The 26,084-nt window shown below is 35.1% G+C and overlaps 3 protein-coding genes across 5 annotated transcripts; 2 read left to right on the top strand and 1 right to left on the bottom strand.

Moving 5' to 3' along the window:
* The first annotated feature begins 1,454 nt into the window (after positions 1-1,454).
* Positions 1,455-6,171, top strand: LOC105336549 (ankyrin-3). Its single transcript, XM_011440909.4, has 9 exons — positions 1,455-1,606; positions 1,930-2,072; positions 2,160-2,361; positions 3,292-3,456; positions 3,802-3,983; positions 4,217-4,289; positions 4,506-4,670; positions 5,097-5,238; positions 5,760-6,171. The coding sequence occupies exons 1-9, from the start codon at positions 1,558-1,560 to the stop codon at positions 5,932-5,934; spliced, it is 1,296 nt and encodes a 431-aa protein (XP_011439211.1). The 5' UTR covers positions 1,455-1,557; the 3' UTR covers positions 5,935-6,171.
* Positions 6,172-6,873: 702 nt separating this feature from the next.
* LOC105336558 (short-chain collagen C4) lies at positions 6,874-9,037 on the top strand. Its single transcript, XM_011440921.4, has 3 exons — positions 6,874-7,124; positions 8,003-8,077; positions 8,535-9,037. The coding sequence occupies exons 1-3, from the start codon at positions 6,944-6,946 to the stop codon at positions 9,002-9,004; spliced, it is 726 nt and encodes a 241-aa protein (XP_011439223.3). The 5' UTR covers positions 6,874-6,943; the 3' UTR covers positions 9,005-9,037.
* Positions 9,038-10,742: 1,705 nt separating this feature from the next.
* Positions 10,743-24,936, bottom strand: LOC105339780 (sodium- and chloride-dependent glycine transporter 2). Of its 3 annotated transcripts, none has more exons than XM_034464675.2 (15): positions 24,924-24,936; positions 19,872-19,982; positions 19,443-19,637; positions 18,821-18,952; positions 17,953-18,241; positions 17,723-17,855; positions 17,149-17,283; positions 16,279-16,382; positions 16,017-16,141; positions 15,759-15,871; positions 14,627-14,755; positions 14,266-14,365; positions 13,909-14,009; positions 13,209-13,379; positions 10,743-11,437 (listed from the first exon to the last, which is right to left on the bottom strand). In XM_034464675.2, the coding sequence occupies exons 3-15, from the start codon at positions 19,618-19,620 to the stop codon at positions 11,291-11,293; spliced, it is 1,857 nt and encodes a 618-aa protein (XP_034320566.2). In that variant the 5' UTR covers positions 19,621-19,637; positions 19,872-19,982; positions 24,924-24,936; the 3' UTR covers positions 10,743-11,290. The 3 variants fall into 3 exon arrangements, with proteins under 3 accessions (XP_034320566.2, XP_019927579.3, XP_011443803.3); XM_020072020.3 differs by lacking the exon at positions 24,924-24,936 and adding an exon at positions 20,127-20,281 and having other exon boundaries at positions 19,443-19,668; XM_011445501.4 differs by lacking the exon at positions 24,924-24,936 and adding an exon at positions 20,127-20,281.
* Between the last annotated feature and the right edge of the window lie 1,148 nt (positions 24,937-26,084).

Raw genomic sequence — 26,084 nt, 5'->3', positions numbered from 1 at the left:
CCAGATTTTGCGACTAAAACCGTGTTTTTGTTTGAGTTTTTTCCAATGTTACTATTAATTATAATCCAAATGTAACTGGCAACCCTTTTAACTTTGCATCATAGATTTCGAAGGTGATATTAGAAGGAACTAAGTTTGCACCTCTCTCTCTCTCTCTCTCTCAGATACTGCGTAATTGTTTTTGAGCGGAAAGAAAGACAACTCTAAACTCTAATGGATATTATCTGGCTCTACAATTCACTAATAATACTGATATTATTTATCAATTACATGGCATTGTTTATAACTAAATCTGAATATCATAAATAAATATATACTCATAAAATTTTATGTAACTTGACCTGCTTTTATAAAGAGAGTATATACATAGGTTGTGTCTGTTTTCCAATCCTTATTGAATTTGATCAATAAAAAAATGTTAACCTATAATGCTGTAAAAAAGTATGTGCTTGAGTTCATTTCTTGTGTTCATTGAAACAATTTCACTAAAGACAATATGCATTTCAATTGATTGATAAAAATGTCTCGACTCAAAAGAAATTAAACATAACACCAAGGTATTGAACTGTCACCGTTTTGCAAAATCAAATAAACTTCTAATGATAAAATGTACATTATTCGAGCTGGTATATAGAAGAATGGGTACATTGTTCATTTATAAATAAAAAAAAAATGGTGTATTTTCATACTTACAAAGTCCATATACGCATCTACATGTAGGGTGTGGGTGGGGGTCGGACCCCACCCCCCCCCCCCGAATATTCAAAGTTAATAAGATTTACATATTAAAAATAGTAAAATCAGAAAATATAGGCATCGGACCCCCCCTGCAAACAAAATTATTCCGCCTACTCCAACCCCGGAAATTTTCCATATACAGGAATAGAAGATAATCCATTTTCGAATTTTGCACCCATAGGGCAAACATGCAAGTTCACAATTATAAAAAAGACAGTTGAAATATAAGATGGGAATGATGAGAATGTTCCCAAACGTTTAAATACAAAACCGTAAAAAATATAGTTGCTGTATATATAGTGTAGTCTCTGCTCTGGAGTGCATATATATTCATGTCTATCATAAACATTAGTCAGTAGCCTGCATATATAGGATGTAGGGGCGGTTCTGTAGGGTGTTCTAATCGGCTACATTGGAACCGTCCCAACGTATAAATATGCAATTTACGTCACTATATAATGCAATCCTTGAATCAGCTTTTACGGAACCTGGCATTCCTCTACTGGTTCGGTTTTCAACTTTAGTTTTGAAAATTCTGGCCTTGCTAAAATCAGAAGAGAAAGACTGAAGATCGATGTATTCCAAAAATCAATAATGCTTGTGGGTTGTTTTTTGAAGTTTGTTTTGTTGCTTTGTAATAAGTTGCAGTTTAGTCGACTTAGCTCAACGAACGTTTTTTTTTTCTTTTACAAACTTCGAGGCCTTATTTACGAAGTTTACGTTATTTAGTGTTACCATATTTACGACTTGCCGAAAAGAAAACTGCTTAGATGTAAACAAACTAGCTAGACCTGAATCATTGATTAGGGGATATTTAGAATGGCAGCGCCTAGTGAGAGCAGACTGTCTATTACAAGTGGTAAATCAGGTACAGATAATACTTCTCTGTGTTGAATTGGGAACGTACACGTCACTGGTTCAAAATCTGTGCTCGTAACAACGTACCTTCTCAATGTGCATAAAAAATATTCCACATTAAATTACTACAATCTTCTATTTGTATCGAAGGCTCAAAGAAATGAAATCTTGTTTTAAAAACTGTTCTGTCATGTTTGTTGTTGAGTGAACCCCATGTAACAATCAACAATGCAATTAATTATGTGGTGTATATATTTAATAGCATCATACATGTATATTCTTCATTAATGATTTAATTTAACTTTAATCAGTGAAACATTATTTACTGAACAGGAGCAAGTAGAGTGGATAGTGCAGCCTCACAAAAAGAACAAGAAAATTTGCCATCAGAAAAGGAGGTGGACTCTTTTGGGAAGACACCACTACACATCGCCTGTACATATGGCCAACTCTCCATGGTGGAGAAATTACTGAAGGTAATAAGTCAGAATAGAATGCTAACATTATACATAATTATAAGAAATAAATAATTATGGAATATATACTTAATTATATCTCTGTAGCAAAACCACAGCCCAGTTTCTAAGACAAAGACGGGCAGGACCCCTCTCCATGAGGTGTGTGTGGGGGGACACAAAGAGTGTCTGCGGACGCTGCTACAGTACACTCCAGAAGTGAATATAAGGGACAGGGATGGACAGACTCCCGCACATGTGGCAGCTTTTAATGGAGAACTTGGATGTATCAAGATGCTCCAAGACAAAGGTTCCCAATTATAGCATTTGTTAGAATCAAGAATCAACAATCCATACACACTTTTAAATAAAAGTATATGCTTGAATACTTTTTCAAATAGAATCTTATCAGATCATTTAAAGAAAAAATTTTGTTGGCAATATAGACTTCATTTTCTTATTGTTTTACAACATTTCAGTATTGTAAATCAAACTGAACCAAAACAAAAAGCTCATTATAGTCTGTCCCAAGATATCCTTGGTTTACATTTTGTTTAATTACTTGATAATCATAAATACCTCAGGGTTCAAATGATGTTCATCCAAAAATAAAAAATTTCCAAGATTTCTCATCTGATACGCCCCCTCTAGCTTATCCGGTTTCAATACATAGCTAAAAATAAAGGAGCTACCAGGATTTTGCATTAAAAATTTAGTACCTGAATGATACAGACCCTGAGACGTGCTACTACACCAGTTGCACGGTAAGGTTCGTTTCGTTTTGTGAAGGGTACGGTTCGTTTTATGAACGGTACGTTTCGTTTTGTGAACGGTACGGTTCGTTTCTTGCATTTGAACATTTGAAAATTGTGCGGGGCATTCCAAGTAACTTCTGAATGGAGAAAACTTTTCAACATTTCTCATTATAACTTTCCATAAGAAATCTGTTTTTGTTCCTGTGATTTTTTCTGAGTGAAAAATGATAATTAAGTTATCATTGAAGATATCTTGGATATTTTCTCCCTTTCATGGATTTTAATTGTTACACTATTTCTTTCACAGGTATGTGAATTTTTTATTATAATTGTCCAAATGTGAAGATAACAATAACTTGGGACAGACTATAGTTGCAATCCATCATGAATATACGTCTGCATGTACTCCATATCTGCATGCTTCTTGTTATGCACCAAATAAATTTAGGAAATGGTCAAAAAGAATTTGAGTGTTGTGATTTTAGGGGCAAACCTAATAGCAGAGGACCATAGAGGACGGCAAGTGGCCCACTTTGCAGCGATGAGAAACCACAAAAAGATTCTACAATTCCTGTTTGACCAGGGCATTGACTTAGACTGCCGCTGCGAGATGGGGAAAACTCCAGTCCATTATGCTGCACAGTATGGAGGTCAGTTCTACTGCAAGCACTAAAGTATAAACTCTGATGACAACAAATAAATTAATTGCATTTTAATCAGTTTTAATGTTAACAAATCTATTCATATAAACGTTGACAATTAATGCATGCCCATGTGCATTTATATGTTTTTTGTCTTCAATAAACTGTATTAAGTGTACTTGACCTTGTTTACTTTTGTAATAAATTTTATAACATTTGAATTAAAGAATTGCAGAATATTTTTATAATTCCCCTAATGGAAACTTAAATACCATTAAATTAATCTAAATAACAAATCAGTCGGAGACCTTGCTGCAAGATTTTTATCCCTCATTGCTGTTCTGTGTCTTTTAGCCTTACAGTCGGTGATTCTGCTAGTACAGAGAGACTGTGACATCACACTGACAGACAACAATGGCTACCTGGCATCTCACCACGCGGCCAGACACAACAAGCTGGACTGTCTCCGCTTCCTGGTCAAGCAGGGCTCCAACATAGAGGCCACCCAGGCTGATGGAAAGTCACCCTCCCACGTGGTAAATGCTTTTGTATCTGTACATGTACATCAAATTCTCAACAATGCATTTGGATGGTTTCCATTTATATCTTTCTGATTTTGACATTCTGTTACTTTTGGTTTTAATATCCCATTGTTTTTTGCCAATAGAAAAATGATGATAAAAAATGATTCTTTTTTTTTCGTAGATATTTACCAATTTCTCTTTTGATTAAACTGTTTTATTTCATTTTTTGAACTTTCAATTTTCAGGCTGCATTGTACGGATCCATTGATGTACTACACTGGTTGTTTGAAAAGGGAGCAGATCCAAACAAACAAGACTGTAAGGTTTCACATAAAGCATAAATGTAAACATTAAATTTATTCTGTACTGCAACCATTAAATCTTTGCAGCTTATCGTGGAATTAAGAATTGAAAAACTAGAATGATACATGTAACTCCTTTGTTCTTTCTTATTTCTTGTTGATACATGTTGGAGTTGTTATTGAATTAAGTTTTAATGTTTTCATAAATCATGTAATTTGCATGGTTCTTTAGATTTTGGGAACACCCCTGGACATTACGCCTCTGAGGGGGGTCACCCAGAGTGTCTAAGCTGTTATCTGTATCATGAGGGAGATATTGAAAACCAGAACATCAAGGGAGAGACTCCACTGGACTCAGCCAGGAAAGCAGGCCATCCGCTGTTGATGCAAAAAGCGAGTAAGTAGTGTGAGAAGTGTTGTAATATCTTTTTTGTCAAAGAAATGTAAATTTTTATTGCGATTTTAGGAAGACCATTGACTTTAAGAAGTCTGTGTTAAGCAGCAGTTTGATATAAACTTGTCTGTGTTATTATCATTGGTACAAAGGAATCGCTAACAGTTCCCCAGATGTATGCTGTGCATATGTAACCAGCGTATGGAACAGTAGACACCAGTATCAGTGTCAACATGTTTTAAATGTGAATAAGACAGTTACAACATACTGAAAAATCCACCTAAGTCTTTTGATACCATGCATAGTAGCATTCTTTTTCAGTTTTGATAGATACCACATTTTTTTTAAGCACTTTTAACCACTGCTGTGATGGAAGCCAAGGCCTCTAAATTAAGTTCAGGCAGTGCCATTTTGATCTTTATTTTGCAGTTACTAATGAGGTTCCATGTAAAACCTGTTTCCAAAAGCACAAGAAAATAGAGTGGGAGAGGAACCATCCACCCGCTAAAGTGGAGAGACAGATCACCACTGCCAAATCCGTGGCCTACAAAAATCCTCTCCCCAAAACAGAGTATGAATGAGATTTATTAGGATATGATAATTTTTATCATTCTTATAGTTAATGATCACTTTGTATGCAGTTCTTACTAAAGCTAGAACATGTATGTACACCTCACCTATCCTTTTTCGAGCAAGATGACACACAAGGCTCAGCTAGTGTATGTTTATTATACATGTAATATCCATTTGGGAACTTGATTATTTACAATCACATAGAATTATGAATACTTTGTAAGATAAAGAAATCTTATGTAATGAATCAAACCTCATAGCTTGCCATATGTTGGTAGTTTTCTAAAATGTATTACTTTGCCTAATACAAATGAAATAAACAGAAAAAGGTTTTACTTTATTACATGTAATTAATTTTGAGGTACTGTTATTCTGTTAATCAAATGAATAAATTAAACTTTATCCTTAATACATTTAAAATCTTGCAGGATTTCTTTAAATTTCTCATGTATACATGTACCGGTATATTGTAAAGCCAATTTGCAAATAAAAACTTAATATATGTTTTTGATTCTTCAGTAAAGTTCCAACACAACTTGAAATCAATCTGATGAAGAGAGAGAAGAGGCTCGAGAAATTAATGCCCAAGCCCACAGGGCCAAAGCGAGATGCCTCTGCCCAGTATTACGGCCATTATTTGGACCCCAATGAAGTCTTCAAATTCAAGGCGTCAGAGGAATCCATCAGATTTTAATTTTATTGTTTTGACATTTTTCCAAGTAAAACTTCTCTATTGTTATTTTAAGAATTACAAATATTTTCCATATACTATTCTTTTACATGTATAATGTATATTTTGTGATACTAAACCTATTTCTCTATTTTTGAATTGATATTTTTTAATTATACTACAAGACGGTTTTCTGTGATATTTTTTCCTGACGTTGTAATTACTTCAAATGTTATTTTGATTAAATATCAGATATGATGTTGATCTGACATACTTGTTTTTTTTATTGTTTCTAATATATCCATCATGCACACCTTTCATGCGTTAGAAAAGGAACAAATTATTCATTTGTCTTGTCATTGTATATCTAACACTAATTTGAGATTTGTACGTTTCCCAATCACTTTTCCCTCTTCCGATGATAAATGTAATATCTAGTTTCAAATTTTGATATTAACATCGATTAGTTTCTCGTTTCCTCGATATATTTCACAGCAGCTGCACATGATGGGCGTATGAGGTTTTATTCTGGATAGAGTGGTGCAATTAAAAGACAAACCTGTATAACAAATAATTTAAGACTTAAAAAAATTGATTAGAAAGATTTTTAAAATAGATATATTCGCACTCAAAAAAAATATCAGTTGATGACGCAGGAAAGTAAAATTAATGAATATCTCGCAAGAAAATTTAAACGATTTTTTCATATTTTTTTTTATAAAATCATATAACGCAAACACTGAGAATAATTAACTCTTTCAAAAAATTGTTGCATAATGCAATAACAGAAGTCTATCTTCAGCTGACTATTGTACAATTTTATAGTCTTTTCGCATTCCCATATAGGGGCACCCGGTCTGTTCACTGTTAAAACTGAAGCAGACTTTGAATAGTCATGCTCATGTTCATGTACGTACCACATGTACTATGTGTCTTTGGAGTGGAGATATTTGATATACAATCAAATCAAATACAAATGATATGTACAGTACAGGCCCAGACGAAACCTTATCTCTGACTTTTAGCCTTAGAGATGATCTTCACGTCAATATCACTCCTTGTCACTGCACACGTCTGTTTCGCTTCTAAGTCGGCGGTGGACAAACGATTGTTGATTTCTGACCAGACCGTGCTCCATGAATCGATCACAAAACTCCAAGCAGAACTACAGCAGCTGAAAGCGGAAGTGGAGCAGCTGAAACGGAGCAATTCCGGTCTGTAATCCTTAACCCACTTACTGGGGCTTTATTCTTATTCGAGGGCATACCTTTTTGGGAGTTTATTCAGTTCACAGAAAATGAGTTGATACGTGATACACAGATCTATTTACGCGAATTCGTGGACAAAAAAAAAATTAAAAATTAAATCGTAGATTTATTGCAAAGAAATCTAATCGACCAATAATGGTGATAAAAAAATACTGAATTAAAAGTTTTAAAACCACGGTTATACTTTGATTAGTTCATAGCTTTGTAAAGAGAGAAGAATGTTTGAAGATTTGTAGGTAAAAAAAATACTTTTAAGATAGTCGCATGCGAATGTTCTGATCTCGAGCACAATTCCATATTAATTGTCAACGTGTGATATTTCACCCACAGTTCATTCATGTTTTAAAGCGTTCAAGGTCACTAGACTGTGTGGGATCTTTATCGAGCCGACTACGACCTTGACACGTTGGTCGCGATTATTTCTCATTAAAGTGGCTTCAAGAGGTCCATGGGCCACATTGTTCACTTGAGCTGCTCAGTAACAATGTCCAAATTACGTTTAACACAGGCACATATCATCGGGGGGGGGGGGGGGGGGGGGGGCAGCCTTTTCTCTTTTTTTCTTTTTTTTTGCTTGCCAAGATTTTTTGGATGAGTACGCCCCCCCCCCCACACACTTTCAAAAACGATGCTACGTGCCAAGATTTTTTGGATGAGTACGCCCCCCCCCCACACACACACACTTTCAAAAATGACTGATTTTAAATGCACACCTTTCATGCACCAGAGAAGATCATTTGAACGAAACTTTCGTTTCAGGTAAGATGAAAAAACGAAATTTTAAAAAGATGCTCGAAATGAATGTTGTTGTTTTTTTTCTTCAGCATCCAGTCCATCTGTTTCTTATGTTCGCTGGGGTCGACACAGCTGTCCCGTGGGTTCCTCCATAATCTATAGAGGTCAGAATGATGCCGTGTAGATGTCTTTAGTTGAATACATGCACTATTAATTTAAACACAGTTACTTGTATGTGACCATTTGTAATTGAAATTAATTTCAAATTGACGTTTTTTCGAGAATATTTCAACAAATATATGTACAATATGATAACTATTTCCCGATTTCAGAGCTATAGTATGAAACGACTGTATCGGAAAACAATTCATTTTCTTTTTTTCCAAATTGCAAGCATATTTAAAGTATTTTTAGTGTATTTTATACAGAATTCAGATCAAAGGAATATAGCGTTAATTTTCATCATTACGATTCAAACTTCCCATTTATTTAACATATGTGATCATTCACAGTTTTTCTTATCAGTTGAACAAAATTTAATCTTTTTATATTAACGATGTGATTTTATCGATGTGATTTTCAAGTTTTCAATCGTATTGACGTGTTTGATATGAATTCCAGGTTTCGCTGGAGGTCATCCCCACAACGAGACAGGCTCCGGCGCGAGTTTCCTCTGTTTGCCGGACGATCCACTATGGGGTGTTCACAAAGACGGCTACAACTCATACTCTGGGTGGATAATGGGGGTGGAGTATGAGGGCGGATATTTCTTCGACAGTACAACAAAGGACTACGACGTTCCATGCGCGGTTTGTCTGACTCCACACTCCACGTCCATTATGGTTCCCGCCAGAAACGCCTGCTTCGATGGCTGGCATCTAGAGTATAACGGGTACCTGATGTCCAATGCCCACCGCCATATCGGCGAGTCGGACTATATTTGTGTGGATTCACATCCTGACGTCATTCCCAATAGTCAGAACAACACGAACGGCGCTGTTCTGTACATGGTGGAGAGTGTCTGCCTCGGACTGCCCTGTCCGCCCTATGTCGCCGGCAGAGAACTCACGTGTGCTGTTTGTAGCAAATAAAGAGTGAAATATATCATTATGCTATTCTTATAGTCGGGGCTTAATGTAATTTAAAAACAAGAGGCCCAGGGGCCACATCGCTCACCTGAACAGCAATACCTTAACTCTGATCAAATTAACATTACAGTATCAAAATCAAAACCCCACATTTCTGGCCTAGTAGTTTTTGAGAAGAATTTTTTTTAAAGATTTTCTTCCAACTTTTCTATAGAACAAACTTGAATCTACACTACCTGAGGATGCCTCCACACAAGTTTAAGCTTTTCTGGCCAAATAGGTTTCGAGAATAAGATTTTTAAAGATTTTCTCTATATATTCCTATGTAAAAATTCATCCCCATTGTGGCCCCATCCCACCCCCGGGGACCATAATTTGAACAAACTTAAATCTACACTATCTGAGGATGCTTCCATTCCAATTTGAGCTTTTATGGCCTAATAGTTTTTGAGAAGAAGATTTTTAAAGATTTCCTCCATATATTCCTATGTAAAAATCCACCCCCCCCCCATTGTGGCCCCAACCTACCCCCGGGGACCATGATCTAATAAACTTGAATCTTCACTATCTGAGGACGCTTCCACTCCAATTTGAGTTTTTATGGCCTAATAGTTTTTGAGAAGAAGATTTTTAAATATTTTCTCTAAATATATTCCGAAGTAAAATATCCCCATTGTGGCCCCACCTTACCCCCAGGGACCATCATTTGAACAAACTTGAATCTACACTACCTGAGGATGCCTCCACACAAGTTGAAGCTTTTCTGTCCGAATAATTTTTGAGAAGAAGATTTTTGAAAAATACCAACATTTTTCAATAATTCTAAATTATCTCCCCATGAAAGAGGGTGTGATCCTTCATTTGAACAAACTTGAATCCCCTTCGCAAAATTATGCTTTGTGCCAAGTTTTGTTGAAATCTGCCCGGTGGATTCTTGAGAAGAAGATGAAAATGTGAAAAGTTTACAACGACAACGCCGACAGACAACGGACAAATTTTGATCAGAAAAGCTCACTTGAGCTTTCAGCTCAGGTGAGCTAAAAAAAAAAGAGTTTATATGATCCCCAAAAGTCGCCCCCCCCCCCCATTTGGATCAAATTTATTGCCCCTTCTGTAGGCCTAAGATCCCATGTATATTTCGCACAGTAGGAAACTCGTACTCTAAATATTACTGTATCGATGATTGGATATACATGTACCAAGCCTTTTAATCTATCTGAGAAGTGGACAAAGTTTAGTTTCTTGCCTACGATTCTACATCGTCGGACCCTCCGACCGTTACATTGCTTTCAAGCAGTGTAACGGAGAGAAAATACGTGGATTCCACAAGGTAACTGAGAAAAAATCCGTGGGTTCCAACGATGACCATACTTATGGCACCATTGTTTTATATTTTACTGTTTGTCAAGGTTTATATTCCCCATTGTCTTGGGACAATACCTATTTTGAATTGTATCATTGGAAAATGCTAGAATATAAGAAAGAAAAGAACAAGCTTAAACGATTTAATGCATATATATAACAAAAAAGCTGCAATGACTAAAAGCTGCAATAGATACATAGCAAATCTTCATGTAAATGTTTGTAAATAAAACAGACTTCCAAAAATCCGAGAATATTTATCATATGGATGTATATATCACGCACAACATGCATTATTATTTCAACAATAAAATGCTTTCTTTGGTGATTTATGCAGGATATCAAGGTGGCGACATTGCAAAAAAAATGCAAAATGCGGTTTTGTTTTTTTGGTTTTTTTTTGCAATGATCGCTTCTCATAACCCGCATGAATTATCAAATAAAGCATTTTATTAATTATGCTGACATCTTTAAGTTTCTTTTAATTATTTAATATTTGATTCTCAAAAGTAATTAAAATTCGCTAAATTACTGTTAATGTACATAAGTACGGTCGCTAAACGAAACAGCCAAATCGTCTCCTGTGAGACTTTGACATCAGAGCCTGACATCCTGATTATTTCGTGTTTATTTGATCAGTCCGTGGTATTTCTTATGTCGCTGTAGGTTTCGATCAATTGATAAACGGGGCGTGTAGATTTCAGTCTGGCTGTTTCTATAGAGCTATGAACTAACTATAAGTTTCCGTAAGAAATAGAGGGAATATCATACTCGGTAAATGTAAATACATGTATAAGATATTATATACAATTAAACAATCAAATAAAATTTATGTAGATAATGTGTGATATGTAAACGTTACTCTGATAACTGCGTATATTATTTTTTTGACTAATTTTCATAATGGTACTTGGGCATACGTTGAATCTAGGATATTTCTTTGCCTGTTACGTTTATCACAATATTTTCAAGTAAACTTCCGGTATATTCACGGTTCTCTCCCTTGTATCTCTTTCTTTCCTCTGTGTGGTTTGGTCCCCATTGATCGTTGGGCCGCAGGGAATTTTTCAATTTCTGAAATGGACATATTTAGCATATTCATACACATCATGATATGCGCCTTATTAAAATGCGCCTTACTTTTTGAAAATATTGACACTATTCGATCATTGCCTTAATCTTCTGTATGTGTTTTTACTATTTATTTATTATTTAAAATTAATAAAACTTTGCCTGTTTGCATATACCTTTGCCAAAGAAGAAGAGTCAGCATTACACAACTTTGTTAAATAATTTTTCTTTTGCGAATTTTCTCATGAAAATTATCACTTGTATGTAACAGAAGACTTGATCTATAGGGCCGGTATTGGTTTCTGTCTTTACAAAAAAGCATATCAATTCCGTTCAACTTCTTGATTTTAGGCCATATACAGTAAACTCTAAGGTTCTACATTTTATATTGTTATACTTTCATGTTAAATACTGAAATCTGATTGGTTAAGACGCAGTTAATAATATTTTCTATTACACTCAGCGTTAGCAACGCACTTAGCAACGGGTAACATTAAAAATTGTTATACTTTCATGTTAAATACTGAAATCTGATTGGTTAAGACGCAGTTAATAATATTTAATATTACCCTCAGCGTTAGCAACGCACTTGGCAACGGGTAACATTAAAAAATGTTACATGCGCGAAAATTATGCGCGTACGGTTCGCTGTAGAATTCACGTTATTCCCATATAAAAGCAGTAACATTTTCTAAAAAATTTTAAAAAAAGACATTCAGTATAACAAAATAAATAGTGCCTGTTTGGGAGGATAACAGTTGAAATTGACACCCCTCGAAAACCATTGTCAACCTCCGCTTCGCGTCGGTTGACAATGGTTTTCTCGGGGTGTCAATTTCAACTGTTACCCTCCCAAACAGGCACTATTTATATAATGTTACATGCGCGAAAATTATGCGCGTACGGTTCGCTGTAGAATTCACGTTATTCCTATATAAAAGCAGTAAAATTTTCTTAAAAATTAAGACATTCAGTATAACAAAATAAATAGTGCCTGTTTGGGAGGATAACAGTTGAAATTGACACCCCTCGAAAACCATTGTCAACCTCCGCTTCGCGTCGGTTGACAATGGTTTTCTCGGGGTGTCAATTTCAACTGTTACCCTCCCAAACAAGCACTATTTATATAATGTATTGTGCTTGAAAAAAAGAGTATCTAAGTTTTTTTAGGGCAGACTTGCCCTGATGGATTTCTAGGCCAAATTTAATGGAGATCAATTTATCTTGTTTGCCACGTTAATTTGTCAAAGAAATGGTAATTTCTTTTCTTTACATTATTTGTAAACAAAGATACATGTAAGACTCAAGCTTTCTTTACATAACAACGACTTCTTTCATCTGTATATCGCTTGTAATTAAACTTCTAATTTAACGTTCAAATTTTAAAGAATCATTCAAAATACACACATAAACAATTTTTAACATAAAACCAAAACAATAAAATTTTCATCTCAAATCCTGTCTAAGCAGATTTAAGAATTACAAGCGCAATAAACTAAGTTCTAAATGAAAATTCGAAAAATTTAGAAATATGTACAGTAGAAAATATCAAATGAATTTTAAATTTTTTAAAAGTGATTTTTTAGGGAAAATGGATCTCCCCTATAGGTCAATTCTTTTGTTATTTACAAGTGATCCTCTATACGAAGTGCAGGGGATTTGTATTCTACCTAGATCGACTTTTGCAAACTATACCTTGCTCGATTTTAAAAATAAAAAAGGTTACATAATTGCTTTGTTACAGTGTATATAACATTGCTATTTGTCAACTAACCTCCATATATGTCCGACCATTTGCGATCTTGATTTCTCTATAGGCAAAGACCGGAATAGGAATGAGAGGAATTACTGCGACGAACCATCCGAACACCTGGGCCCACGGGGGGTACTTGTAGCTGCCGTACTCAGGGGGCACGTAGGAGTTCAGGGTCACTATCATTATTATCTGACCATATAAAACAGATTCATATGTCGTTAGTGCGCTTATGTGTTTAACATGCATATATTTTTCACCCATTGTCAACAGCTAGTTCGTTTCAAATGCGGTTTTCTTTGACGTGGAATATGGGTTTTACAAACTTCCCATGCATAACAATCAAAATATTTATTTAACTCCCCTCTCAGCATCTCTTTGAAAATTGATTAACTTCATAAACTTCGATTAGTTATATACAGTAGTATTTAAATTTGGGTTTTGAAAATAACACGAGGATGTGTCTACTAAATTAAAAAAAATTAAAATTCGATGATGTTAAATAGAAAATGAAAAAGCAATACAAATAGGATATTGTCGATTTAATGCTTTTCACATATGACCGATATTTTCACAGATTTTTAGGGAATGTTTTTACCTTCCATTCCTAAGAATGTTTTTATTAAAGGACACTTTGAATTGCAAAATATGAGGATAGCATTGATTATACAAATGGTTGTTTCTGTGGTTTTTTCCTAGTACAAGTAGAATGTGTGGATACCAGTAGGATGGTGGGTGTGATGAAACACCAGCAGATCCTGATCAGCGGAGGAATACCTTGTCCCGTCATCATCCTCACGTCTCGCGAGAACATCTCAGCACCTTCATTGTTAAAAGAATTGGATTGGTTTAAAATGTGTGGCTAAGAGTGTGTCAATGTTTCTTCTGAGGAAAGCTTGCTTTAAATGTTTGGTTTCAAATAAGCGGTTGATTTCTTATCTTTTATACAATTGTAATTGAATTTAAGACTTGCTTTATGTAAGAATATATATTTTATACATATGTTTAAGATATGATGTGTATAATGAATCTTGAAACATATATTTTGCAGGGATTTTAACGATAACTATTGACATACCGTAAATCCATCCAAACGCAATGCACTCCAAAAATCCAAAGAGAGGGACGGCAATGGCCGCGGAGTACCAGTCAATGAGTTGGAAGACGTACATACCGCCCTGGGTAATCAAAATAATGTTCATCATTTATAAGTTCTAGTGTATAAACTGTAGAAGTAGATCAAGACACCTAACACAATGTTAAGTCATCACGTGTGAACGTGTATGACGTTTACAGCGGTTACCGTCTTACGTTCTCCTTTATCTTGTGGGTGTTTTCCGGTAGATGAACCCAACGAGAGAGAGAGAGAGAGAAAGAGAGAGAGAGAGATAGAGAGAGAAAGAGGGAGGGGAGGGAGGGAGGGGGTGTTTCTTACTTACCTCGGTGCACATGATGAGTCCCACAAGGAAGCATACGGCCGAGAAGAGCGCCGTTAGTAGCGCACGTCGCTTCCGCCACATCCGGAACGAGTCTGACAGAGCAGTAAAAACGGGTTCAATGGTTCCAAACTGTGATAAAAACGAATTTAAACGGCAAATTATTATCCGATTCAGAATCATAAGGCCAAAAAATAATATGTGTGTTTCTTATTTCATCAGATTTTAAAATAGGGTAGGTAGGTCGGCTTTTTTTTTTTTTAAAATGAACTTTTAAGTTTTCCCCTTTTCTAGCATATGATTTTTCTATACAATAAGAAGATGTATTTAACAGGTGGAGCAATCGTGGATAGTGACAACTGTTACAGAATTAAAGCTTTCTTAAATCTAAGGTTAATTTGGAATGTATACGAAGATTTTATTTTCCTGTAAATAGAAAATATAAATATGACAGCCACTATAAATTAATTCATTTGCAACTGAACTGCAGCATTTTAAAATCATGTTTATAATGTGAATAATTGTTGGGCTTATTCAAAAACTTACGATGTCTGCAGTCTCCACACTCAGAAACAAAATAAAAAAAACTTTGCCTCTGCTTTTTTCTTGTACATCTTTATATTAATTTATAACACATCACTGCCCTATGAAACTATTTATTGCATTGATAATTTAGCTAAAATAACCAAGGATAACTTTCATCCATGCTGTCAATCTGCACTTAGAAATCTTTTAAACGCTTTGATAAGTAGTGTTTTCTATTGAATTGTTACATTCAAGCGTTTTTTGAACTCTGATTTGTTTAAACCCATTACGGTTGGTAATCTGGATTTGGAATAAAAAGTGTTAGGGTCGGCGCATAAAAAATAGGGTCGGTCGGGAAACCGGAAACACATATAATTTTTTTTGGCCTAAGAGTCATTCAACGATGGAATTTCTTTAAATTGAAACCTATGTATGTATGAAAGCTATATATGTATGTATGTACATGTACATGCATTTGTCTTCCGGTCTTTTTAATTTGTTTTTCTTTTATTTGAGAATGCTGATTGCATGTATGATACATTCAAAACTCTATCTAAAGCATAAGATAAGTATAAACTATGATAACCAATCAGGTCGAATAATCACACACCGTACTGTCCAGGCCCACAGTCAGAAGCATGATGAAGAAGAGCACGGCCCACAGGTTGGGGAGGGGCAGTTTGGCCAGAGCCTCGGGGTAAGCAATGAATCCCAGACCGGGACCTACAGGGCCAAAGGAATAAATGTTTATCACTCATCGCAGAGTAGTGAAATTGGTGCTGTTAAAGACAGACAAATCCATTCAAAAATTTATTTCAAGAGAGAGAGAGAGAGAGAGAGAGAGAGAGAGAGAGAGAGATAGTTTTACCTGATTTGACAACTTTTTCAATAGATACACCATTTTCGTGGGCCATGTAACCTAGGACTGAAAACACGACGAATCCGCCAAAGATGCTGGTTCCTTCTCCTGCTAAAACCAAGGCGTAGCAATCTCTGTGATGTCAAAGGGGGTGGACAGTGAAATTATAAAAAAAATTAAAGGTTTCACTTAAAACGGTATTTATACTGTCATATTGTGTTTCTGGTATTTTTACCGTTCCAAAATATCGTTGAAATATTATACTACGTACCTAAGACATTTGTTGTGGAATTTGTTGTAACTGGCCATGGTTATGAGTGCTCCCCACACGATGCCGCTGGAGTAAAAAATCTGAATAGCTGCCTCTGCCCAAACCTATGTATTGTAAATAAACAAAAATAAGTTTAACAATACGTGAAATAATTCTACCATATAAATATCTAGATTTAATTATTCAAAATATGCTAAAGCAATGTATAAGAAGGAAAGGGTATGAAAATCAAATGAGCAAACTTTCTCTTTTAATGAAAGAAAAAATGAGCAAGCTCACATACCCTGCGCTCCAATATTACTTAATAACGATACACGTAATTGATAGCAAAGTATGCATTAAGTAAGCAAAAAAATCTGATAAAGGGCATAACTCGCAAAAAATTCCTGCAAATATGAACAACTGTTCCCTTGTCTTTAACAACAACAAAAAATCTATTTTCAAGAGGGCTGAAATTTCCAGAAAAAATAATGGCATTGAAATTTTATGGTAATATGCACATCTGCATTTGTGTTCTTAATGCCTACAACGTTTCACGATATTCCATGCAGCAGTTTGAGAAGAGTTGCGCTTACAAACTGTTCATTACTACATGTATATTCGATGTATGGCCAAAATTATATAAGTTCAAAAGGACATGGTGGGGTCGGAATTTGCACATCTTCAAATTGTGTCCTAAATGCCTACACAGTTTCTCTAAATTCCATACAGTGGTCTAAGAGGAGTTGCGCTTACAACCCCCCCCCCCCCCCCCCACCACAGAACTGACCGACTGACTGATTGACGGACCAGTCAAAAACAATATAACCTTCGCATTATATAATTAATTATTTACACGTGAACACATGTTTTTGCCAAGGATTGACCTACTTTCCCGTCTTTTAGACGCTCGAAATCTGGAGTGATGTAAAAGAGAACGCCGTCCAGAGAACCGGGTAGTGTCAGGCCTCTGATCAGTATAACCAGCAGGAGGATGTAGGGAAGCGTCGCCGTGACATAGACAACCTGTAATGGGGAAAGGATCAAAGGTTTAAAACCATGAAACTGGGGAAAAAATACTAGTAGAATAACAAATTTGCAAATAACTTTTATATCAGCCATGTATATATCATTATAAAGATACTTCTTTGCCCTCCAATGCAACAGAACCTGCGATTGTGAACGGTCGTGCAAGGCAAAGGTCCAAGCAAGCGGAAACAAGACCATCGCAATCTCAGCTTACTTACAAAGATACTACTCGTATTTATGACTGTGCGTGCTTTGAATTTAAATACATTTACTTTTAAAAATTATCATTACAGAATGAATAAGTAAACTAATGTTTCATAACACTATAGTAACAAAATTAAAGGATGGTAAGACACTTTCTCATTTTAAAGCAACATTTCTCTGTATAGGTGCATAAAGGAATTACTTTGATATACATACATGTAAGAACATGTACCTTGCCGACGGTTTTCACTCCTTTGACTAAACACAAATAGACCATGACCCATGCAGCCAGGAAACACAGCGCTAAATGCCATTGTATCTGTCCAATGCTTTCAAGACCACCAGACAAATGAAGGACTTCTCCTCTGAAAAATGAAATATTGCAGTTGAAATACAAGTGGACCATGCGATGTATTCAAATTTAATGTTTATAAAAGGTGTACATGTCTGTCGAGCACTTACTGCCAAAACTCCTCCTCGGGGGTGGAGAAAAGTTCGCTTTGATTTCTAAGGGTAATGCTAGTGTTTGAATACCCAGAGGAAGTGACGTTGTATTGAGTTCCGTTTACAGATTCGCCCGCAGGGCCATGGTTCTTTTTCCTACAGAACGGGGTGTTCCAGTCTTCCAAACACAATGTCCAGGGTAGCGGCGACTTGAACGAATTTATTAGGTAGAATGTTGTCCAAGATATAATTATTATGTAATATGAACATGAAATTGTAGAAAGTATCGATATTCCAAACCCAACGCCTGAAAAAAAATTTTTAAAAAATCTAATTTTCGATGTTTGCTTCCTCAAAATTTTTAATTGGATCTTTCTTTATCATTTCTTATGGCCATGGTATAATGTTTTCAATTAGATTATTTATTTCAATGCTCTTTCTTGATGAAATTGGGATTAGTTAACAGAGCAAATATAAACTATTCAGATTTACAAACATGATTGTATCATTAATGGTTGAAGTTGAACCCTTAATACGATGACATTTTTATCATTAAAGGTCACCAATGTACTTCTTTTGCATTTTTTCCTCAAATGATTTATGGATGTGAATTTTGACCCTTAATGATATAATTTTTAAACTGTATCATTTATATAGGTAGTTCGTTATTGATAAATTCCCATCCGATTAACGGTCAGAAGTCAATCCACTAATGCAACTTTATATAAGAAGTGGATTCTGTATTATTGGAGGTTGCTACAACGACGTACATTATATGTATATTTCCAAAAATTAAACTACAAACAAAACCAGTACATTGTATACATGTACTAGTAGTATGAGATGTATCTTAACAGTTACTAATGTCAATACAGCCTCTACTTACCTCGGAATATAGGACAAACATCCCAGACTTTGACTATCCCCTTGCCAGAGAACTGACCCACGGTCACCTCCAGCGTGTAGAGCGGAAGTCCACAGAAAAAGAGAAAAAACAGAAATGGAATCAGGAACGCCCCTGAAATCGCAAATTGAGTGTCATATTAATATACTAGTACACGTACTTACACAATGTTTACAGGATCTGAAGTCTCATCAACAATCAAACTTCTCTGTGAAACTGGGAGATACGAAGTACCTCAATTGTGACGTAATTTTTTCCCAAATATATCAAGCTTTTAATTTCTTACAGCATTGTGCAGAAGTTTAAATCAGCGACTGATCTGCAGGTCATGAGTTCGAAACTTGCTGGAGCTTTTGGTATTTTTACCTGTCTATGAATTTTTAAAATGCATTCTTGTGTCAAATAACCTACAAAAAATTACATTTTGACAAGGATATACTATTCACATCACACTGACATTAAGGTGTCCTACTCCACATACATGTGTTACTGTCCCGCTCATTGTTATTGTGTGTAATTGATATTTCCAGTCGCTCCTCCTGTTATGCAATGTAAGTAACTTTATCGCAAAACAGTGACATTGTGAAGCTGGACGCTTCCTTACCCCCGCCGTTCCTCATACAGAGGTACGGGAATCGCCAGATGTTGCCCAGCCCGACACAGAATCCCAGCATTGACAGGATGGACTCGGCTTTCTTGTCCCATTTTTCTCTCTCCTCAGTCTCCTCCGATTCAGTGTCCTCGCTGAGGGTAATCTTTTCATGGTCTTCCTTTAGTTCCATGATGGCGTCCGATTTATCTGTGTTTTCGTTGCAGTTGTATCAGTAAATTTAAATGTTGAATAAAAGATGGTTAAGCATATGTAACGAACACTTCAGTTTTGCGATGTGCATTGTGCCGTCGTTTTAATTGTATGCACCACTTTAATACATGAAATTAAATACTTTTTCAAATTGTAATTTGAAAAGCAGTTCTGTAATTTAGATCACGAAAAAAGAAAGAATTAAAAAAAGAACGCTTATATTGAACTTACAAAGACTTTTGAAAGAATATAGTTTCCAATTGCCAATGAAAAGTTTGATGCTCGTCCGCCGATGAGAATTCTTCGCTTGGAGTTCAGTTTTTAGTAAATGCCAATGAGTTCCTGAAAGTTAAATGACATAGAAATTTCACTGAAAGATCTCCAAATGATAATGATATTCCTTTTGCTCCCCCCCCCCCACACACTCTGTCGATCAATACAGAGGTACATGAATAATGTGTTTACCTCAATATACATATGCTATACCTTTTTGAAATTGATTTCGTTTCGTAAAAAAACGTTGTAAATCCTGCTAGAAGCTGAAAATTTCTGGTTGAGCAATTCAAACAAATTACTGGAAACTGATACTATTTAAAGTCGCGATATTGACACTGTAAAAGAGACTAAATTTCGTTTAATCCAGTTTATCTACATAAAGATATATATTATAACAAATAAGAATGTGTGGACATGAATTACTATATAAAAGCGTCAGTTCGAAGTCCAACGCATAGAAAAGATATTCATATGCACGAAAATGTTTACAAATCTTATTTATAAGCAAACATCATAGCTGGTTTACCAAAACTTGAAACTTGAAACCATTCTTATTGGTCAAAGATATTTAAGATACACGAATGTCATTCAGAGCAAACGAAACCCATCTGAATTTTTAGATCCATTGTACCACGTATCATATCAAATTGGTCTTTATTTTTTTTAATGAAGTAAACCATTAGTTGAATTTGTTGATTGCTTATTCTGCGGATAAAATGATGGGTCGTTCGTTTAGTTTAAACTTTATTTCATTTGAATTGTACATCAATATAAACAATAAATAATACAAACAGGATTCGGAAACAAGTTGTTACAACTTATATTAATCCGTTTCCTTAAGTTGACTTTCACTATTGAAAACAATAATTGCCCTTGCTGAATGGCAAGTATATTAGGAACAACAAATGAAAAAAAGATGAAATAGATGGGAAAATTTAACAAAAAAAATGAAAAGGGAAAAATATGATAGAAAATATACAGAGAGAGATATCATAACTTGAATTAACATTAAAAGTGACCGAGTAATAAACAGTCGTACGATGCAAAAATAACAAAATCGACAATACGGTAGCTAGTGGAATTAAGTTACAAATACGTTCGTTTACGCGGACGAAACGCGGCCCGGGAGTTTGGTTAATTAAAATTTGAAGGGGCATAATGAACTCTATATATAGATACTGGTACAAATTGTCTTCATTTGATTATTTTTTAAAGAACTATTTTAACAAGAGCTTTGACTTTGGGTAGTTATGTCAACAGCACATGGCTCTTTGAAATCAACAAGATTTGTCTGGCTTTTAAGCTAAGACGATGCAATCGGTGCATATCTCGCTTGAAACCGCGTCATTTTTAATTTGTTTTGACGCAGAGAATACATAGCGACGCCCTACTGAAAGTCCAAGGTATTGTTAAAATGGTTCAAATTTTTGGATACTTAATTTTTAAACACGACCGCTGCATGCGGGAAGAGAGCCATAGAAGCACGTAGAAGGGTGAATTTTTGCTACATGTAGACTTGCTGCAGGATAAAAACCGCAGGTGTACTGCTAAGTAGCAATGCCCCAAAGATAATTGACCGTAGAACTGTTTTGTTAATGACAGGACAATGCTGCTTTCGTGTTCTATTGTTTTTCTTCCTCGATCCATTATGATACTGAGCGGAAGAGCGTTGCCCCGGCATGGAGAAAGTAGGTTAGCTTAAAGCTGTGACTGACATTGACCAAGATCTGCATCAGGTGTAAATTACTCTACAACAAGATGCGTGTACATAGTGTCCATGTGATCTCAACGTAGTCATGCATGCACCGGGCGCTCGGGAAAAGAAGGTTATTTATAACATATACACTGTACTTGTATCTCTTTGGTATGGTGGTATTTTGTCATAAAACGTTAAAAGATATAACGTGTACAAACTTTGAAATTATGCTAATTAATGGTGTTTATAAATATTTTTCACTTTCAAATATCTGTGTCAATGATCTACTTTTTATGCTAGTGACCTCTGATCGATTTGTCCACCCTTTCCAAGGTTTTCTTCATTTTGTAATTATGAGAAATAATAAATCAATTTGTTGGTTGGAAAATGATAAAATACGAATAGCTTTATTAATTTCATATTTCAATGAATCGTTTGAAGCTCATATTTTAAGTTAGATATAGTCCAAATTTCCTCTAACAATTATCAATTTTTAAAATTCTACCCATTTCTGCTCGAGTTTTACAAAAAAGTGACTAATTGGAGCCCCAAACCATTGATTGCATAAAACTGATCTTATTGTCTGTATTCTGCTGACATTAGCATTATATAAGGTCAATGATCAAATTTCGAGATATTCTATCTGGATTTAATTTTATGTATAATTTTAAAGATTTTTCCCATTGCGTGCCGCCAGTCAGTGATAAAAAAAATAAACACCAGATAATACAACCATAAAATATGCAAAATGATATTAAAAAAACACAGAGAAACTAAACTTTTGCAATTACATTGCAACAGAAGGTTTTTAAAAGAAAATAAGAAAATGAAAAAAAATACTCCGAATTTCTTCTGTTTTAATATTTATCTACCTTTGTCGTAGCATATCTTCCTCAAATAAACAAAATATGGATATCAATACATGTATCGATATTTGTTAATAACATTGTTATTTTGTGTTTTTAAAACAACTTTTGACTTCATTGAGCTTAAATACAGATATAATGCTATCGTAGTTTCCCTTCCCCCTTTTTTTTTTATTTTTTGCTGTTTGAATTGTGATTTTCTATCTTATTGTATTTCTAGGTACTGGCAATGAATAATGAAAATTAAAGATAATGTCTGTCACAGGTGCTTGAGGACAGGACCGACCCCCCCCCCAACCCCCCCCCCCCCCCCCCCCCCCCCAGTATCTAGACCCCCGGGACTTTGCTTATTTTTTTCTTTAAATTATCATCTTATGACACATTTATAATCTAATGTATACATTCATTGCTTAAAATCACTTAAAACAAACATTTTTAAAAAAAATCGTATCCCCGTTACAATACTTGTATTATATGTAACGGGGATACGATTTTGTCGTATGTAGTTTAAAATATCTTTTCAGTTCAAATTGCAATGGCATGCATGCATGTCAAATATAAAAAAAATCAATTCATTATTCATACATGCAATTCTCGTTTGGAACGTTTTCGTGAGAGCGTTTTACTTAGGATCAGCTTCTCTGTTCAGAGGGTGGCCATTATTATTATTGGCATCTCGTGACCAACTTGCCACCGATGACTTCATTAATTTTTCTCAGGAAATTACGCTGTTGAACCCTGTACAATACCCAGTTTAAATTGACCGCAAAACCGGCAATAGTCTACTTTGACCAAAAAAAAAAACATTAAGAGAAAACGCGGTTATATCCATATTATTTTTCAGTGTGAACATATTGGCCATGTGTGTAGATACTTGTACACAGTATTAAATTTCGTCTTCTCCAGAAAAAAACTTTTGATTGAAGTCTTTTTAAACATCTTTCTGAGGCAATCGGTTTTTAGAACGCAGTTCGCAACTGAATAGTGAACTGCGTTCTATCTAGAACGCAGTTCGCAATTCAAAATTTAGGATTCATATTCGCAGTTCGCAATTGAATAGTGAACTGCGTTCTATCAAGAACGCAGTTCGCAATTCAAAATTTAGAATTCATATTTGGGGCCCGATTGCCTTATATGCAATTGAATAGTGAACTGCGTTCTATCTAGAACGCAGTTCGCAATTCAAATTGTTGAATAGTGAACTGCGTTCTATCTAGAACGCAGTTCGCAATTCAAAATTTAGAATTCATATTTGCGGCTTGATTGCCTTATATGCAATTGAATAGTGAACTGCGTTCTATCTAGAACGCAGTTCGCAATTCAAAATCTACAATTCATATTTGGGGCCCGATTGCCTTATATGCAATTGAATAGTGAACTGCGTTCTATCAAGAACGCGGTTCGCAATTCAAATTGTTGAATAGTGAACTGCGTTCTAGAACGCAGTTTGCAATTCATATTTGGGGCCCGAAATTTTCAGGGGCATCTAATAGTGGTATTTCACTACCACTGTGAAAATATGGTGATGCAGTTATCTATAGTTTTTGAGATTTGTATGTTGTCCGGATAGGGCCATTTGCGTTAGCGCGACATCGCGTTCAGAACGCAGTTCACTATTCAATTACATATAAGGCAATCGGGCCCCAAATATGAATTCTAGATTTTGAATTGCGAACTGCGTTCTAAATAGAACGCAGTTCACTATTCAATTGCATAGAAGGCAATCGGGCCCCAAATATGAATTCTAAATTTTGAATTGCGAACTGCGTTCTAAATAGAACGCAGTTCACTATTCAATTGCGAACTGCCAAAAAGGCAATCGAGCCCCAAATATGAATTCTAAATTTTGAATATTGCGAACTGCGTTCTAGATAGAACGCAGTTCACTATTCAATTGCATAGAAGGCAATCGGGCCCCAAATATGAATTCTAGATTTTGAATTGCGAACTGTGTTCTAGATAGAACGCAGTTCACTATTCAATTGCATATAAGGCAATCGGGCCCCAAATATGAATTCTAAATTTTGAATTGCGAACTGCGTTCTAGATAGAACGCAGTTCACTATTCAATTGCATATAAGGCAATAGGGCCCCAAATATGAATTCTAAATTTTGAATTGCGAACTGCGTTCTAGATAGAACGCAGTTCACTATTCAATTGCGAACTGCGAATATGAATTCTAAATTTTGAATTGCGAACTGCGTTCTAGATAGAACGCAGTTCACTATTCAATTGCGAACTGCGTTCTAAAAACCGATTGCCTCTTTCTGAAGCATTTAAAAGAAGAAAACAATTTTTTGTTTTAAAAAATCAACCATATTTAGCGGTTTTCTTGTTGCGCATTAACAGTCTAGTTACTTAGTTAAAAAAATATTTGACGAAATTATCACAGATTATACAAAACATCACAAAATCCGCCATTCACTGTACTGAAGATGACTTACCCAGCTGTTTGACGTCCCCCTTCTCCTACAGTAGAGCACGGTTATACCGTTATATAACAGCTGGCCTGGTTTCGGCATTCCGACAGTTCAGCACATGACTTTACTACTCTATACATTCATTACTTCTGATGATCTGACCTGACAGTACAACTTGTTCCTTTTCTAGGCGGGGTGCCAGAAACCCCCGCGGGTCACCGGTGGGAAATATTCCAGAAGGAATTTTTTTTTCATGAGAATATGTAGTGTAAATTATAACAACAGTGCATCTTATTCACATTAATTTTTTTCTGGCATGTAGTTAACTATTATTTTTCTTATGTATACATAGATATGTATATTGATTTTAAGTAATCTTCTTCAAGAAGACCTCGTTTTAAAATACATGTTTTGTAGCGTCGATTTTCCCACTTGGTGACAGTCAATGTTATTGCCAACCGCTGTCTAGACCCAGTCGGCTGGTCACTTCATTATTCATTCTGATAGTAATATCTAATATAACAATTTATATTTAAAACGTCAGGATTTCTTTATTCGAGTGTATGTCAATAGAAAGAGAGAATTATTCAGATATTAAATGAACCTTTTTTTAAAGCAATATGAGCTGTATTTTTTGAGAATTTTATTTTGCTGCAAAAACCTGCTAGTGTGATCAGACTGCATATAGCTTAAACATTTATGATAAATAAGAATTGAAAAAATCATTAATTTTTGTCAAAGGAAATATTTCTGTTCTAAGGAATATTTTGCAAATCAATTTTTGCACAGGACGACAATAATTCAATTTTGCCCCAAATAAGGCTTCTTAATGGCCTTTCCCACAAAAATATGGTTAACAGAAATTTAGAAACCATGATAATTTTGTCAATTTAATAGAAAAGAATATTTTAGTAAAAAAAAAAAATTCAACATGAAAAATGCAGCTCATATTGCTTTAAATCTTTAGTTACACACTGAACTTCTGACATCGTTAAAGTTACAACAAACTGAACTTTTTAGTATCGACATATTATGGGTTGACCCCTGAACCCTATGCAAATTATAACCTCGGACCGATGGAATTTCTAAATAAGGAAAATTCACCCATTAAATTACAAGAGGTATCTTTATTTTTAATTACTAAAGTACACCATGTACATCAACGATATGGTTTTGGTTTTCTTT

The sequence above is a fragment of the Magallana gigas genome, chromosome 5, assembly GCF_963853765.1.
Source record: "Magallana gigas chromosome 5, xbMagGiga1.1, whole genome shotgun sequence".
In the NCBI taxonomy this organism is placed as follows: domain Eukaryota; kingdom Metazoa; phylum Mollusca; class Bivalvia; order Ostreida; family Ostreidae; genus Magallana; species Magallana gigas.
The sequence above is the reverse complement of the archived record's forward strand: the minus strand, read 5'-3'. Positions and strand labels throughout refer to the sequence as shown.

What these genes read in the sequence shown, in the direction of transcription:
- LOC105336549 (XM_011440909.4), top strand. Translation starts at nt 1,558, where the DNA reads ATGGCAGCGCCTAGTGAGAGCAGACTGTCTATTACAAGTGGTAAATCA. An exon ending in TTATGCTGCACAGTATGGAG is followed by an intron (nt 3,457 to 3,801) that starts GTCAGTTCTACT and finishes TGTGTCTTTTAG; the next exon opens with CCTTACAGTCGGTGATTCTG. An exon ending in AATCCTCTCCCCAAAACAGA is followed by an intron (nt 5,239 to 5,759) that starts GTATGAATGAGA and finishes TTGATTCTTCAG; the next exon opens with TAAAGTTCCAACACAACTTG.
- LOC105336558 (XM_011440921.4), top strand. Translation starts at nt 6,944, where the DNA reads ATGATCTTCACGTCAATATCACTCCTTGTCACTGCACACGTCTGTTTC. An exon ending in GCTGAAACGGAGCAATTCCG is followed by an intron (nt 7,125 to 8,002) that starts GTCTGTAATCCT and finishes TTTTTTCTTCAG; the next exon opens with CATCCAGTCCATCTGTTTCT. An exon ending in TTCCTCCATAATCTATAGAG is followed by an intron (nt 8,078 to 8,534) that starts GTCAGAATGATG and finishes TATGAATTCCAG; the next exon opens with GTTTCGCTGGAGGTCATCCC.
- LOC105339780 (XM_034464675.2), bottom strand. Translation starts at nt 19,620, where the DNA reads ATGGAACTAAAGGAAGACCATGAAAAGATTACCCTCAGCGAGGACACT. An exon ending in CCCGAGGAGGAGTTTTGGCA is followed by an intron (nt 17,856 to 17,952) that starts GTAAGTGCTCGA and finishes TTCATTTTTCAG; the next exon opens with AGGAGAAGTCCTTCATTTGT. An exon ending in GACTCATCATGTGCACCGAG is followed by an intron (nt 14,366 to 14,626) that starts GTAAGTAAGAAA and finishes TTGATTACCCAG; the next exon opens with GGCGGTATGTACGTCTTCCA.